At 32.7% G+C, this 16,859-nt stretch overlaps 1 protein-coding gene across 1 annotated transcript in view; it reads right to left on the bottom strand.

The window, feature by feature from the left end:
- Nucleotides 1-11,039, bottom strand: part of LOC102602287 (RPM1-interacting protein 4-like) — a 13,176-nt gene extending 2,137 nt beyond the window's left edge. The window contains exons 1-2 of the mRNA XM_006353035.2: nucleotides 10,880-11,039; nucleotides 4,033-4,215 (exon numbers count right to left, since the gene is read on the bottom strand). Coding sequence (XP_006353097.1) covers nucleotides 4,033-4,215; nucleotides 10,880-10,885 — 189 coding nt within the window. The 5' untranslated portion in view covers nucleotides 10,886-11,039. The remainder of the gene's footprint in view (nucleotides 1-4,032; nucleotides 4,216-10,879) is intronic.
- Nucleotides 11,040-16,859: the final 5,820 nt, after the last annotated feature.

The raw sequence follows: 16,859 nt of genomic DNA, 5'->3' as shown, positions 1-16,859 counted from the left end.
GTCAGAATCCGGTGACTGTCAACGGCTGGTTTGCATTGTTGTCTCGTTTTACAAGTGTAGTGCGACAACCCATACCACCATGAGGTGTGGAACACTCAGGCGAGCAAACCCCAGTGAGCTCCTCTGAGTTTCACCGAGCCACGCGCCCTCACGCGCCGCCAGGAGTTCCAGGGTCGCGTCACCACGCGCATCACGCGCCGGCGCGTGCGACACTTTCCGGCCAATTTTTTCGACCAATTTTTTTTTCATTGAGGTCGCCTCTCAATTTCGAGGCAGACTGTATATTTATTTTCTTATTCCGACCAGTTTCGGGCAGTCAGACCTAGTTTCCAGCGACTGCACCCTTTTTTTTTCAGATTCTGACCAGCCTTATTTTATTTTTTTATTTTTTCCTCAATCTAAATTCATAATATGTCTTTAGGGATTGATATTTTTGGCTCCAAGAATATAGGTAGTTCAAGTGCTATGATCACTTCAGAACCATTAATGGGAAGCTCAAACTATTTTGCCTGGGCTTCCTCGGTTGAGTTATGGTGCAAGGGGCAAGGCGTTCATGATCACTTAACCAACAATACTTGTGTGGTAGATGAAAAGGCAAAGGCTAGTGAGACAGATAATAACGTCAAAGCACAATGGGAGAAGGTTGATGCTCAATTATGTAGTCTCCTATGGCAATCTATCGATTCCAAGTTGATGCCCTTGTTTCGCTCATCCCAAACATGTTATTCAGTTTGGGAAAAGGCTCGAGTTTTATATACTAATGATATATCTCGATTCTATGATGTGATATCTAGAATGACTAGCTTAAAGAAACAAGAATCTGATATATCTACTTACTTGGGTCAGGTACAATCAGTCATGGAGGAATTTGATACGTTGATGCCAATCACTACAAATGTGGACAAACAACAAGAACACCGACAGACGTTGTTTCTAGTTCTTACACTTGCTGGACTCTCTACTGACCATGATTCAGTGCGTGATCAGATTTTAGCTAGTCCTACAATTCCAACAGTTGATGAATTATTCTCTCGTCTACTTCGTATTGCCGCGCCTCCCAGCCACAAAGTAGTTTCATCACCGACCTTTGATTCCTCTGCTCTCGCATCTCAAACCATAGAAAAACGAGTATATCAATCTATGGAGAATCGACGAGGAGGAGGTCGTCTTGGAAAACCTCGATCCAAGTGTAGTTATTGTCATAAGTCTGGACACACTCGTGACATATGTCATAATTTGCATGGTCCACCACCCAGTTATGATCCTGTTACATCTCTTCCTGCTATTACTTTGGCCAATGGGATACAAACAAAACCAAAAGGGGTTGGAAAAGCCACACCCTTATCTTCTGTCACTCTAGACTCTGTTCTTTATGTCCCTGGTTCCCCTTTTAATCTGGCATCTGTTAGTCGTTTGACACGTGCCCTACATTGTGGCATAACCTTTTTTGATGTTTTTTTTCTCATGCAGGACCGCAGTACGAGACATATGATTGGCACAAGACATGAATCATAAGGCCTTTGCTATCTTACCTCTTCAAATTCCTTCACAGCATGCTCTGTTACAGATCCTCCGACCTCATTCACAAACGTTTGGGACATCCGAGTCTATATAAATTGCAACAGATGGTGCCTAGTTTATCTAGTTTGTCCAAATTAGATTGTGAGTCGTGTCAACTTGGGAAACACACTCGTGCCACATTTTCACGTGGTACTGAGGGTCGTTCAGAGTCTATTTTTTCATTAGTTCATTCTGATGTTTGGGGTCCTAGTAGAGTCAGTTCCACATTAGGATTTCATTATTTTGTTAGTTTCATTGATGATTATTCGAGATGTACTTGGGTTTTCTTAATGAAAGATCGTTCTGAGTTATTTTCTATATTCAAAAGTTTCTTTGCTGAATAAAAAATCAGTTTGGTATTTCTATTCGTACTTTTCGTAGTGATAATGCCTTAGAATACTTATCATCCCAGTTTCAGAAGTTTATGTCTCACCAAGGAATTATTCACCAAACTTCTTGTCCATACACTCCTCAACAAAATGGTGTAGCGGAAAGAAAGAATAGGCATCTCATTGAGACTGCTCGCACTCTCCTCATTGAATCCCATGTTCCGCTGCGTTTTTGGGTGATGCAGTCCTTTCATCTTGTTATTTAATTAATAGAATGCCCTCATCTTCTATTTCGAACCAAGTTCCACATTCCATACTATAGCATCAGTCCGTCTTTTTCTATCTATGGCTGCCGTTCGTCATTGGCCTCTTCATCAGTTGGACATTAAGAATGTTTTTCTGCATGGTGATCTTGAGGAAGAAGTCTATATGGAGCAACCAACTGGTTTTGTTGCTCAGGGGGAGTCTAGAAGCCTTGTATGTCGATTGCGTCGGTCACTATATGGTCTGAAACAGTCTCCTCGAGCTTGGTTTGGTTCAGCACAGTAATTCAGAAGTTTGGCATGACTCATAGTGGCGTTGATCACTCTATGTTTTATCGGCAACCAACACCAAATCTGTGTATTTATTTGGTTGTTTACGTTGATGATATCGTTATCACCGGCAATGATCAAGTTGGTATCGCTAATTTGAAGCAGTATCTCTTTCAGCATTTCCAAACTAAAGACCTTGGCAGATTGAAGTATTTTCTTGGTATTGAGGTTGCTCAGTCTAGATTAGGTATTGTTATTTCTCAACGCAAGTATGCTTTAGACATTCTTGAGGAGACAGGAATGATGGGATGTAAACTCATTGACACTCCTATGGATCCGAATGTTAAACTCCTTCCAGGACAGGGGGAGCAACTCAGTAATCCTGAAAGGTATAACTGGTTGGTTGGAAAGTTGAATTACCTCACTGTGACTAGACCGGACATCTCTTTTCCTGTGAGTGTTGTAAGTCAGTTTATGACTTCTCTTTGTGATAGTCATTGGGATACAGTTGTTCGTATAGTCAGCTCCTGGTAAAGGACTACTCTTCGAGGATCAAGGCCATGAGCATGTCACCGGATATATAGACGCTGATTGGGCAGGATCACCCTTTGATAGACGTTCTACATCCGGATATTGTGTTTTAGTTGGAGGTAATTTGGTGTCATGGAAGAGTAAGAAACAAAGTGTGGTTGCTCGATCCAGTGCAGAAGCAGAATATCGAGCAATGGCTGTAGCAACTTGTGAGCTAGTTTGGATCAAACAGTTGCTTGGAGAACTGAAGTTTGGAGAAACCGGTCATATGGAACTTGTGTGTGATAGTCAAGCGGCCCTTCATATCGCATCAAATCCAGTGTTTCATGAGAGGACTAAGCACATTGAGATTGATTGTCACTTTGTAAGAGAAAAGATACTCTCAGGAGATATTGTTACCAAATTTGTGAAGTCAAATGATCAACTTGCAGATATCTTCACCAAGTCTCTTACCGGTCCTCGTATTAATTACATTTGTAACAAGCTAGGTACATATAATTTGTATGCACCAGCTTGAGGGGGAGTGTTAGAATAGAATAGGAAAACACAATCCTACACAAACTAGGAATAGTTTGTGGTCTCCTATTTGGTAAGGAATTGTATTATATAGTGTCTATAAATAGGGTTCTCTATGTAATTATTAGAACAACAATTCAATAATATTTTTCCCATATATATTTCTCACAATAAAAATGCAAAGCTTAGAATGCAACAATAAAACATAATCCACACATTATCAATTTAAAATGCCAAGGACCCAAACAAATGTTCATCATTTTTGTTTCAGAAAATGACTATGTTGCTTTATGCACATACTTTACAAGGGAAATGACATGATATTTCGCGTGCCAGTTAGTTGTTAGGACATAAGATTTAAAAGCTCATGCTTTCAAATAATCTAACAGCAGATAAAACATCACGCTTTCAGTGATAATCTAATAGCACAACATGTTAACATTTGTATAAACTTTGTGAAACAATTTCCTCATCCATCAAAACTGAGGCATAAAATACTTAAACAAATGCATGTCTAGCACACACTGCTAGACAAAGACTCATAGACAAGGCCCACAACTTACTGATTGAGGCTTTCCAAGAGTTGCTCCATGCTTATATGTAGGGTCACCCTTTGGTGGAGAGTTTGTATTGCCACCACTTCTCTTCTCATTTCGAGCTTTGTTAAAGATGACCGTGTAACCCTCAGCAGAAGCTGGGTCATTAACATCCCACTCACCAAACTTAGGAAGTGGGTGGCCTTTTTCCTGTAGAGGTCAAAAGATAACTATCGGAGCTGCAATTCTATGTTAATATGAAAAAGGCTGCAAAACATTTTACTGATAAAGAAACATCAGCAATGGTATAAATATCTTTTGCCAAGTAGAATTCCTAAATATATATATATATATATATAAAAAAGATTACAGAAGAATGATAACAGTTTTTTTTTGAGAAAGAGAAGAATGATAACAGTTTAGCACTAAATTAAGGAGTGGAGGTGAAAAATAGAATAGACCCTTGCAGAAATGTTGGGTAAAGATGCGTACAATAGACCTTTGTGGTATGGCCCTTCCCTGGACACCACGCATAGTGGGAGCTTAGTGCACCGGGCTGCCTTTCTTTCTTTTTTCTTTTGGAAGAGGTCAAAATTACCAATTTTATAGGTGACTCTTTTAAAAACTAATAAGGAGCTAGTGCTAGACCTTTCTATACAGAATATCTGGAACTCAAAAATTAATTTGTCACCTAATAAAATAATTGATTGGAACCTTCATATCAGAAGTCCATTTAGGCAAAAACAAACTTTCAACAATATATATTACACATAAATGCCTTGCAATGTGTGATAGCATGAAGCAACCTGAAAAATAGATTTTTCTTAACCACCAAACAATCAATTCTTTTTATTTGCTTTCCCACCTCCCCTCGGGATACAATGCGGAACTGAAATCTAATGTATTTTTGTGGATTCATATATAGAAAAGACGGCTGACCTGAACCAAGTAAAGTGTATCAAGGACGATAATGGTGAAGTGTTGGTCGAAGAGGGTGTCTAGTCGGACACCCTTCGCCAGAAAAATTACAAAAAAAAAAAAATATATATATATATAGGTCAAATCTTACTTTATATTGATATATGTAGAATTTTGGACACCCTCCAAAACAATAAAGAACAGTAGCTCAGTGGCAAAGCTAAGTTGCTCGGAATCTCCAAAAATGTTGCCACATCCGTGTCGGATCCTTCAAACATACACTATTTTTGGAGGATCCGACACGCACCCATTGACATTTTTGAAGAGTCCGAGCAACATAGGGCAAAGGTGCGACAACATGTGCAGGAAGTCCAAGTTCGAATCCTCGCACCTGCATTTTGTTTAATGTGATCTGCTTTAAAAATTTAAAGTTATTAAAAAAACGAGATACTTTGACGTGGATAGAGCAGTAGCTCAGTGGCAATACTGTACAAAAATTTGTTGGTCACTCAGGTTCTATTCCTCATGGCCACTTTGTTTCTATTTTGGCTTTAATTTACCTATCCATAGTTTGGACTTTGGACACCCTTCACGAATTTTCTGGCTACGCCACTAGGCATATGTATTCCCACAAGCTCTTGAATGAAGAAGGGGATAGAAATATCGTTTCCGGGAGTTAGAGCATTCCGAGATTCATAGAGATTTTGGGTATTGTAGGTACATACAGGCTTCAGAGGTTAAGTGGGTTATTCGTAAGATGAGAAGGGGAAGAGTGACTAGGCTAGACAAGACTCCAATGGAGTTTTGGAAGAGCGAAAGTGAGGCAGGTATGGAGTGGCTGGCTCACTAAGTTGCTTAATGTCATTTTTCGGACGGCTAGAATGTCAGAAGAATGAAGGTAGAGTACAATGATGTCGTTGTACAAGAAACAAGGGCACTATTCAACATTACAACAACTATAGGGGTATCAAGTTGCTAAGTTATTTTGCGAAAGGGTGGTCAAAATAAGAATAAGGACGGGTGTGTCTATATCCAAAAACCAATTCAGCTTCATGTTGGGACGATAGACTATAGAAACCATCCACCTTATAAGAAGATTGTTGGAGTAATAAAGGGATAGGAAGAGCCTTACACATGGTATTCATCAACTTAGAAAGGACATATGATAAAGTTCCTAGGGAGGTCCACCATAGATGTACCAGTAGATTATATTAGGGCAATTAAAGACATGTACAAGAGAGACAAGACCCTAGTTAGAACTTGAAACAGTGGGAGGTGACTCAGAACAATTTTCTGTCATGATAGGATTGAACCAGGGGCCATCCCTTAGCCCATTTCTATTTTCCTTAGTGATGGATGAATTGACATGACCTACTTAAAGGAAGGTTTCATGATGCATGTTATTTACATGTAACACAGTGTTGATAGATGAGATGCGCAACCAAGCTAATGACAGAATGGAAGTTTGGAGACAAATGCTAGAATCTAAAGGTTTTAAGTTAAGCACCACTAAAATAGAGTACCCAAAGTGCAAGTTAGTGACATGACACATGAGGCGGATGTGGAAGTGAAGATCGATGCACAAGTCATACCCAAAAGAGGAAACTTCAAGTATCTTGAGTCCATAATCCAAGGAGATGGGGAGATTAAAGATGATGCTACAAAGTGTTGGCAGTCAATAACACCCATGTTCGAAAGATGAATGTAGCGGAAATGAGGATGCTCAAATGGATGTATAGACACACTAAGAGAGACATGATCAAGAACGATGGCATCCGTGGAGAACAAGATGAAGAAAGCGAGACTGAGATGGTTCGAACATGCGAAGAGGAAGTGTGTTGATGTGGCAATTAGGAGATTTGAGAGATTAGTTGTAACAAGAGTTAGAGAGGTAGAGGTAACCCGAAAAAAACACTAGGTGGGGTGAGGGGTGATTAGACAAGAAATGATACTATATATTGCTTCATTTTGCTCTATGTCTTGATATTTTGTTGTTATCTTTTTCTTGCTGCCCTTCTCCAAATATCTTCTCTTTTTTGAGTTGAGCGTCTATCAAAACCAATCTCTCTATCCACAAAAGTAGGGTAAGGTCTACGTACATCTTACCCTCCCCAAACCTCACTTGTGAGATTACACCAGGCATGTGGCTTATACTTTTTGTCATGTTTCCGCAACAAAATTCAAACTACAAGTCTACTATTTGCATTATCTAAATGCTACAATCATAAAATAATGAATATTTATCACTGTTACTATCTAATCTATCTAATCACAGAGCAAGATAGATGCTAGAATAGTCTAGTCTTACATGAATATCTGAATATTTAAAAGCCATATCCAAATGGACAACCTACCCTTACCGACGGAAAAAGGAAATTAACTATGAGGTAAGGGAAGTGACAAATTTCAAGTAAGAAACTCGGAAAAAAGAGGTAGAAGGAACCTTTAAGAGTGGAACGGAGGATAAGGGATTTCCAATTCTTTTATTACAACAATTTAATTATAGGGATATGGGGCTGAAGTAAAATATTGAAAAATTAAGGTTAAAGAATTATTTTTTTTGATGACCGTGGTGTTTGGGTCAGCTTTCGTGCACCGAACCTCGACTAATTCCACAGGATACCTTCCACCTCCTACCAGCAACAGGTATCATGTAACTCTATCCACCAAGGCTAAATCACCTAGTGTTTTTTGTCTCCACGGAGTTTTGAACCTGAGACCTCAGGATTCACAACCACGTCATTGACCACTAGGCCACACCCTTGGTGCAAAGAATTGAAAGGCAAAACTTCTAATAAACCCAAAATCCCAATCCAAGTCTTCCCCTCATTTTTTCATATACAGGTCCCCATTGCCTTCTTCTCTCTTCTATGCTCTATATTCTTCCTTCTTCGAAAATCGAAGGTGCAATCAACATTATTTTATCAACCTTCAAGTTCCCTTCAAAGACAACTTTATTTTCAAGGAAATTTCATTTTATTTTCTCATATTTCTAGGTTTGAAGTATATTTCTCTTTTCTCTTATTACTGTTGTTAGCGTAGAGAAGGAACCCAATAGATTCTTCAATCGTTCTCCTTTGTTGTGTTATTATTTATGTTGGTGAGAATGAAGAAGCCAATAGATTCCTCAACTGTTCCCTTTTTGTGTTATTATTCTTATTGGTGTGACAAGGAACCAAACAGATCTTCAAGTGTGATGCATCTGATTTTGGAGAAACTCGTGATGTATACATATTGAAACAGAACTTGCACAATTTCATGTAAACAATAACGTATTTCCAAACAATCTCTCTACCCCCACAAAAGGTAGGGATGAACTTTGGTATTTCCTACCCTCCCCAGACCAACTTGTGGGATCACAATGGGTATGTTGTTGTTAACAACGTATTTCCTAAGCAACATGTGGTTGTTTATACATTGAAATTGACTTGCACAGGCTTCATGCATTAACAACCAAATCTTTCTTTAAAAGCATGTTGTTTACACATTGAAACTGACTTACACAAGTTTCATTTGTAAACAACTACAAGTTATAAATTATACCATCCGCCAAATTACATAGTCAAATATTTACTAGTTCATGTGTAAATAACAACATATTTATCAAACAACATGTTGTTTACATATTGAAATGGAAGTTGCACGGGTTTCATGTGTAAACAACAATATATAAAGACATTTAACTTTGGGGGAAATATTAATTGGTTGTATTAGTTTTTGTGTAAACAAGCAAATATTGTTTAAACAACCTGTAGTTATTTATAACTTAGAGAACACTATTCATTTATTGTGTTGTTGACGATTTTGAGATGATTTATGTATGAAGATAAAATGACAAAGAAAAAACAGTCATTTGTTGCTTATAAAAGAAGGCCTTGAAAAAAAAAGCTAGGACAACAGAAGAAGAGTCTCCTCTGGTCGAAGATGCATATAGGCTCCAAATAGCTCAGCTAACAGAGGAAGAAAAACAAATAATAAACGGAAAAGGCTCAAAAATGCCCCTAACCTATTAGAAATGGTTCAGAAATGCCCTTTAACGTTTTTTTGGGCTCAAAAATGCCCTTTAATTAACAGAAATCTGATGTGGAATTTAACTGAACAAGTGGCCAAATTTCATTGGTCCATCTAATTTTTTTTATCAGATAAAATAAACCCCACCCAACCCAAACCCGTTTCACTGTCATTTTAATTTTTTTTCTCTGTTTTTCATCCTCTTCTTTATTCCTTTAAGAAAGAAAACTTCCAATCCAAAACCCAGTGTGTTTGTAAAATCTTGTTATTTAAAAAACCAGACATACAGATTAAACAAGATGAAAACAAGCAATTAAAATATTTTCATACGGTGATATAAACCCATATGTATGAAGTTTGAACTAATCCTAAATTTATAAAAAATTCTATCTTTAATCCTTTTCAAAAGTGATTCAGTAGAGATGATGAGCAAACAAAAGTTTAAATCTCCATGTGAAAGGAACAAGCAAATAATGGGAGGTATAAAATCAAAGATACGAAAATTGGGATAGATTTATCAAAAATGGCTTTGAGTGTAAGGTTTATTTGATTTATAAAAAGAAAATTATGTGAGCCACTTATTTTAAACTCCTTAAAAAATTTAAAAGTAATAGTTAAATTCCACATCAGATTTCTGTTAACTAAAGGGTATTTTTGAGCCTAAATTAAACGTTGAGGGTATTTTTAAACCAATAGGTGGAAGGAGGGCATTTTTGAACCATTTCTAATAGGTTAAGGGCATTTTTGACCCTTTTCCCAATAATAAATGATCAAGTAATTGATGAAGTGGTAGAGGAAAAAGGGATCCTGACACGTCAGAAAAGAAAAAAAGAAAATCAAATAATGGTTGAAGAAAATCAGGAGAATGATGAAGAAGAAGAAATGATCTCGTCAGTTTATGGTTCAGCCTAGAGAAGAAGAAAGTGTAGAAGATGAGAGTTCAACCGTCAACGACTCAAGAACAAGAAAATGAAAGTTGTTTTCGAAGGGGAACTTGAAAATGAGAGAAAGAATGAGTTCTTTTGAGTATAACCATTGAAAACCACTGGCCTGACTAATCCAGAGTCAAGAGAACCAAAGCACAAGGAGTTGTGTTTCTTTTATGCAATTCTTAAATATATAAAAAATTTGTTTGAAAACCCTAAGATACACTAACTCTAATATTCTAATAATACGCGAGCCTAAAGAGAAGAGAGTTCAGTCTACGAAGGGTTCGGGTTATCAGTCCGGATCAGTTCCACGCAGGCAGCAGAGAAAGAGACAAGGAGGAAGAAGGGGGCACTATGGGAAGAGCATCCAAGACGCACTAAGGCAAAGGAATAGAATAATAATAATTTGTAAGCTAAAAAGAAGCCTCACCACTACCACCACCACAAATTACTTCCTAGTTAAAATAGAGATCAAAAACAGAACAACCATATATTCATATTATTATGGAGAGAAGTTGAGAATGACAAGAGACCAAATATATCAACAATTTATGGTGAACAACGATATGACTAGTAAACAATTGAAGCTCAAAAAGGGCACTTGCACCACAACTCCACAAGCATATAAGAAGCCTCGAGTTTGAAGTATTTTATATAGCTAAAAACATATAAATATAGCACCCCAAAAGGGTGTGGCACAGTGATCAATGAAACGTCTCATGTTCAAATTCCAACACAGACAAAAACACAAGGTGATTTCTCCGTATATTTCCTAGTCTGGATGGACAGATATATGTTGTGGCAGGGCACAAAAAATAATAATAAATTAGATGAATTGACTCGGATTTCTTTCACAAAATGGAGAATCAATAAATTTGTAGCCGGAAAAAAAACCTAGAAGTCTGTTTCGTTTCTTTCTACAAAGACACAAAAATCAAACAAAATAATACGGATATAGCTATTAAAATTCGACCCAACATATACATATATGAAGAAGAAAAAATTGAGAATCATACCGCCATGAGTATAAGGTTTTGGAGAAAGAGAGAGAGGAAAATCCCTTTATTTGTTGGATTGATTCGTTTGTGTATAGAAAGGAGGAAAGAATTTTCCTCTCCTTTTTCTCTCTCTGTATGTAAAGAAGGAAATGGAAAATGTTAAGAGAGAAGCAAAAAGAGGTGAAGAGAAAGATGTACAGTTGGCTTTAAAACTGGGCCACTCTTCTTTGGGCCCACACTCAACTTTCAAATTCCTTTTTCTCATTTTTTTTTTTTAAAAAAAAGGCAAACAAACGTTATTTTTTGTGTTTTCAAAACTATAGTCCATAATTCGATAAATAATGTGTGTGTGAGAGAGACGTATTTAGATACATGTATTTTGGATATATGTAAAACAGATAATGAAATTATTTGAACTTAAAAATGAAATGTAATTAATATGTCAAAATTTTAGAAGTAAATCATGTGTCTAATGACTTACCATTTTTAAGTAAAATCATCATTTTTTGAGTTATATCTTTTATTGAAAGATAATCATTTTTTCAATAATAGATGTAGCTTTGTAGTTAAAGTATTCATACCATATATACTAATTTAATCTATACTTATTTGTTTGGTTATGAAAACCACCTAATTACACAACCATTGTACTAAGAGCTTGTTTGACAGTGTTGTTGGGAGCTCAAAAATTCTTAGTTTGAAAAAAAAATAGTTTTTTTTTCTTCGAAAACCTAGGTGTTTGGCAAACCATAAAATTGTTTTTCAATGGAAGCATAAGTAGTTTTTCTATAATTAGGAAGAAACTAAAAAGTCCTGCTTCTTAAAAAAGTAGGAGCAGAAGTAGAAAAATATTTTTTTCAAGACTAAAATATATCTTGCATAGATACATATTTACCAATATATCTCTTATTAGTTAATTAGCATATCTCATAAGTTTGATCAAGATTTATTTAAGAATTTAATTTTTTTTATTTTTATATAATAAATTGTATGTTTTATTTTACGTTATGCATTATTATTTTATTTATTATTTTTCAAGATTAGAAAAAAGAAAAAAAATAACAATTAAAGATTTCAGCCCTTCAAAAAAAGGTAAATATTGATTGAAAATTTAAATGTGTACATTTTAATTTAATAAAAAATAAAATAAATTAAATTTTAATAAATATTTAAAATAGTTTCTCTCTATAAAATAATTTTAATATTAAAAGTACATTGATAGTTGCCTTTTTCGTAATTTGACTCTCAAAAGCACTTTTCCTTAAAATTAAAAAAAAAACTAGTGAAACACAATTTGCTCATGAAAAACACTTTTCCAAATGAATTAGTCAAACACAAATTGCATTTTTCAAAAACATTTTTCTGAAAAACTATTTTTTTTTTAAATGCTTCTGAAAATAAGCAATTTTCAACTGTAATGTCAAACAAACTCCAATATAGATATCACACCTAGGTTTGTTTGGACATGTTAATTTTCACTTTTTTCAATAAAAAATACATTATTTGAAAAGTGAAATTTTATAATTGATATATATAAGACTAATTATTATTAGTTATGACATTATTCTTTATCTTTCAAGTTTTAACATTAAACAGTTACGGGATATAACATTTTGTTAAATAAAAAAAGTTAGAAAAAGCGAAATATAAATTAACAAACAAATTAAAAATAGTAATGATCTATCTATATATAATAAGAGAAGTAAAAAGTGTCAGGTGTCAGCACCACAAAAAAACAGACATTTAAATAATTAAAATTCTAAAAAATAAATTTAACAAATACGTACAATATGTTTTTTTCAATGCACATTCAAACTCCTATTTAGTAATAGTAATAGTAATAGTAATAGTAATAGTAATAGTAATAGTAATAGTAATAGTAATAGTAATAGTAATAGTAATAGTAATAGTAATAGTAATAGTAATAGTAATAGTAATAGTAATAGTAACAATAATAACAATAATAATAATAACAATATAATAACAATAAGAATAATAATAACAATAAGAATAATAATAACAATAATAATAATAATAGTAATAGTAATAGTAATAATAATAATAATAGTAATAGTAATAGAAATAGTAATAGTAATAGTAATAGTAATAATAATAATAATAATAATAATAACAATAATAACAATAATAATAATAACAATAATAATAATAAGGGATAATTTCAGATACATCCCTTCAGGTTTCGCTCTATAGCACTCACCTCTCCTATGGTTTACGATATTACGTCTACCTCCCTTATTTTCATTTTCTTGTAACCATTCTTTAAATCTATTTAAAATAAATACAAATTAATTTAGATTTGACAATTTTATCCTTCTATATATTAATTTCTTCATATTTATAAATATTATATAAATATAAAATAACTCATTTAACAAATACTTTAATTTAAAATCTAAAAATAAAAAATAAAAACTGTTAACACTAAAAACGGTTACAAAAAATAATACAAAAAAAAATAAAAAATAATGTAACTCCACAAAATTCAATTAACAAAAATCATTCTTTTAACTCCATCACTTGCACCTTCTTATAACCCTACTAATTTAGAATTATTGACCATCACAATTTAAATAAACACTTATAAAACCTCTCATCACCTTTCCATTTCTAAACAAATTGTTAAGAGGATAATCAAATTTCAATATAACTTTATGAGAAATATAAATTAAAGTTTTGAATTTAGGATAAATAATATTTATCTTTATATAGGAAGTGTTAAATTCTATCTTGAGCAATATCACAATTGTAAGTCATTTAGCAAATTTAAGACTATTCACAATATTATATAACAACATTAATTTGAGTTGAAAAATGCAATTTTAAAATATATGATACAATTTTAAATTTTAAATTTGAAATTTAAAATATTTGAATTTCACGATAACAATAGTTACGCATAATGTGTTTAATCGGATAGAATTCAAATCAACATAACACCCTTCTAATCCACATTCATATCTTTTCTAATACAGTTCAAATCAAAATTTATAATATCTAAAAAATATTTTGAGTAAACCTAATATAACAGATGTATTAATTAAGATTATCTTTACATTTAATTATTTTAATTATAATTTACATAATTAAATAGTAATTATTAATATATCCATATGTTGATTTTGAATAAACATTAGTTAATATGTCAATGTGTAATTTAATCTTATGATATTAGACATTTCATGTGAAATGTTAGAAATAATAAATTGTTAACAAAAAAAAGTTTTTTTTAAATTCAAACTATATAAAACAATAATGGATAAACAAGTAAAAATATTTAAAGTATTTGATGTTTGGTCAAGGTAAAATAATCTTAGAATTATTAGTATCCTTAGAAAAATTAGTACATAATATATTATAAAACTAAAAGTATAGCTGATATGACTATATAGAAATAATATTTAAATATTAAATATTTTTAAACATTGTTCTAATAGCCTAATTTGCCTATTTTCTCACGCACGTAGCCTTCTAGCCTATCCTCCAATTTCTCTCCCTTTCATCTAAATCCTTACATAATAATTAATTTATAGAAGTTTTAAATCTTTTATGCTTAATTAATTAGAAAAAATATTCTAATTGTATTTATTTTTAGAGATAAGCTGATTTGCAACTATTTATTGATCTTAACTACACTCTTAACTACACTCCTTATTAATCTCAACATTAAAAGTTTTTCTTTAAAAAATATATATAGAAATAATTTGAAATTAACAAAATATATTGAACTAAACATAACATCGTGGACAAAATTCTAATAATTTATAAAACAATTGATTTTATGCATCTTTATATTATTTTTAAAATACTGTTCCAAAAAAACATTTTTAAATTAAAAATGATCCATTTTAATATATCCGCGCAACATGCGGGTACGTATACTAGTAATTAATAATAGACATAAAATAAGGAGAGTCATAATAAAAAGAATATTATTTTCCTTATTTACATCGTCTTTCCTCTCACCTGTTAATTGTCTTTCAAAATAGATTTTTTTACAAATTTTTTCTTACTCAATATTTTCTCTATTTTTCTCTCTCATCTCAAAACAGTGGTCATCACTGTATAGAATTTGTCCTTCTAATTTTATACCAACAAAACGGTAAAAATGATATGAAAAAAAAAGGCACAATTTTTAATTTTATACGAAAAGAACTGCATAACATTCTATTAGCAGTGGATAATCTTCTAAAATTTTGAAGTCTAAAAAGTCAAATCTATTTATAATTAAAGAGTGTTTACAATTAATTTGTTTGAAGTTGGTATGAATAACCAATGTCACTCTTGGTATGAAATTGATATAGATATTGACCGAAAACTTGTATGAAATTGATATACTACTAAAAAAAAACACAATTACTAGTTACAATTGATTTGAAATTCACATTCTTTCGATACGGATCTGATATGAATCAGTGTTTAAATTTGACATGAAATTGACATAGAATTATACATAATAATAGTATGAAATTGGTATACTGTTAGTTCCTATTAAATAATATTTACATAATAATGGTGAGACGTTGTTCTATTCACTCTTGGTATGAAATTGGTATAGTTATTGACAAAAAATGTGTATGCAATTGGTATACTATTTATATAACAAATACAATTACTAGTTAGAATTTATTTGAAATTGGTATTCTTTTAGAAAAAAAGTCTGAAATATATTCGAACGTTGACTGAAATTATTATAACAATACTGAACTTTGAAAATTACCTTTTACCCCTGCACTATTTAATAATGTATTTTAAAAGTATATATGTGCTCAAGTGAACATCATAAAAATTGCATCATTATAAATAGTAATGTGTCCACGTGGATACATATATACCTTTAAAATACATTATTAAATAGTGCAGAGAGGTAAAATATTCTCCATAAAATTTGGTATCGTAACAACAATTTCGACCAAAGTTAAAATATTTTACGGAGCCTTTTCCCTATTCTTTTGGTACGAATAACCAATATTTACTTTTTGGAATGAAATTGACATAGAATTTGCCCTTCTTAGACTTGAAAATTTCGAATCATCTTTCAATGTTGCTCTTTTTTTCAATGGATTCAAAGACTCACCCCTGTTCGCATTCTTTGATATTTTTGGAACAAATTGCAGAAGAAAGACGAAAACAACTTCAATTTCAGTTACCAAATACACTTGAATTAACTACAGCAAAATCTTATTTTTCAATCTCCATTGTTTGTGCAGCTTTAGCTTTGGCTGATGGAGTGATCCCTGTCTTCAATTTTTTCTTCCCAACTTAAAATCCATTTGCACCTTTTTTCTTCTTGTCCTTACCATCCACCTTCATCTTGTTTTTTTTTTGCTTGTAGCTTCTTCGCTAGCTTCTCTTTCTCTTCTTTTTCCCTCCGAAGCTGTTTTTTCGCTCGACCCAAATAATTTTTCTTCAACATTTTGCTGGTAACGGTGGCCGCTCTAAGATTTTCTTGCTTCTTCTACAAACAATACCTTAAAACCTCATAAAATTTCAATTTTATTTTTTTTAGGCGTATGAAGAACTTTTGCAGGGGTTTTACTTTGAATGGAGAAAAGGAAGAGAATAACAATGGAGAAGTTGAAACAAAAAAGTAACTATGGATAAAAAGAGAAATGTGGGTATGTGGGAGTGGGGGTGGGCTGTGAGAAGTTAAGTAGGCGTTTGGCCATGCGATATCATATCATGATATGGTATCGTGAGATGGAATCAGCGTTTGAACATGTGATTTTACGCTGATTCTATCTCATGATTCCATATCATGAGAGGTGATATCATATTCTCCAAAAATCATGATATGAAATTATATGGTGATTCCATATCATGATTTGAGATATTTTAATACAATAATTGATCCATGAGTTTATATTTTGTTAAAACAACCCACATTTATATTTACTAACCATTTGTTTGATATGTAAATAAAATTTATAATCACATCATTACTTTTTAAAATTTATTATTCTCACCGACATAAAATTTA

Source organism: Solanum tuberosum, unplaced genomic scaffold (genome assembly GCF_000226075.1).
Source record: "Solanum tuberosum cultivar DM 1-3 516 R44 unplaced genomic scaffold, SolTub_3.0 scf00146, whole genome shotgun sequence".
NCBI classification, from domain to species: domain Eukaryota; kingdom Viridiplantae; phylum Streptophyta; class Magnoliopsida; order Solanales; family Solanaceae; genus Solanum; species Solanum tuberosum.
The sequence above is the reverse complement of the archived record's forward strand: the minus strand, read 5'-3'. Positions and strand labels throughout refer to the sequence as shown.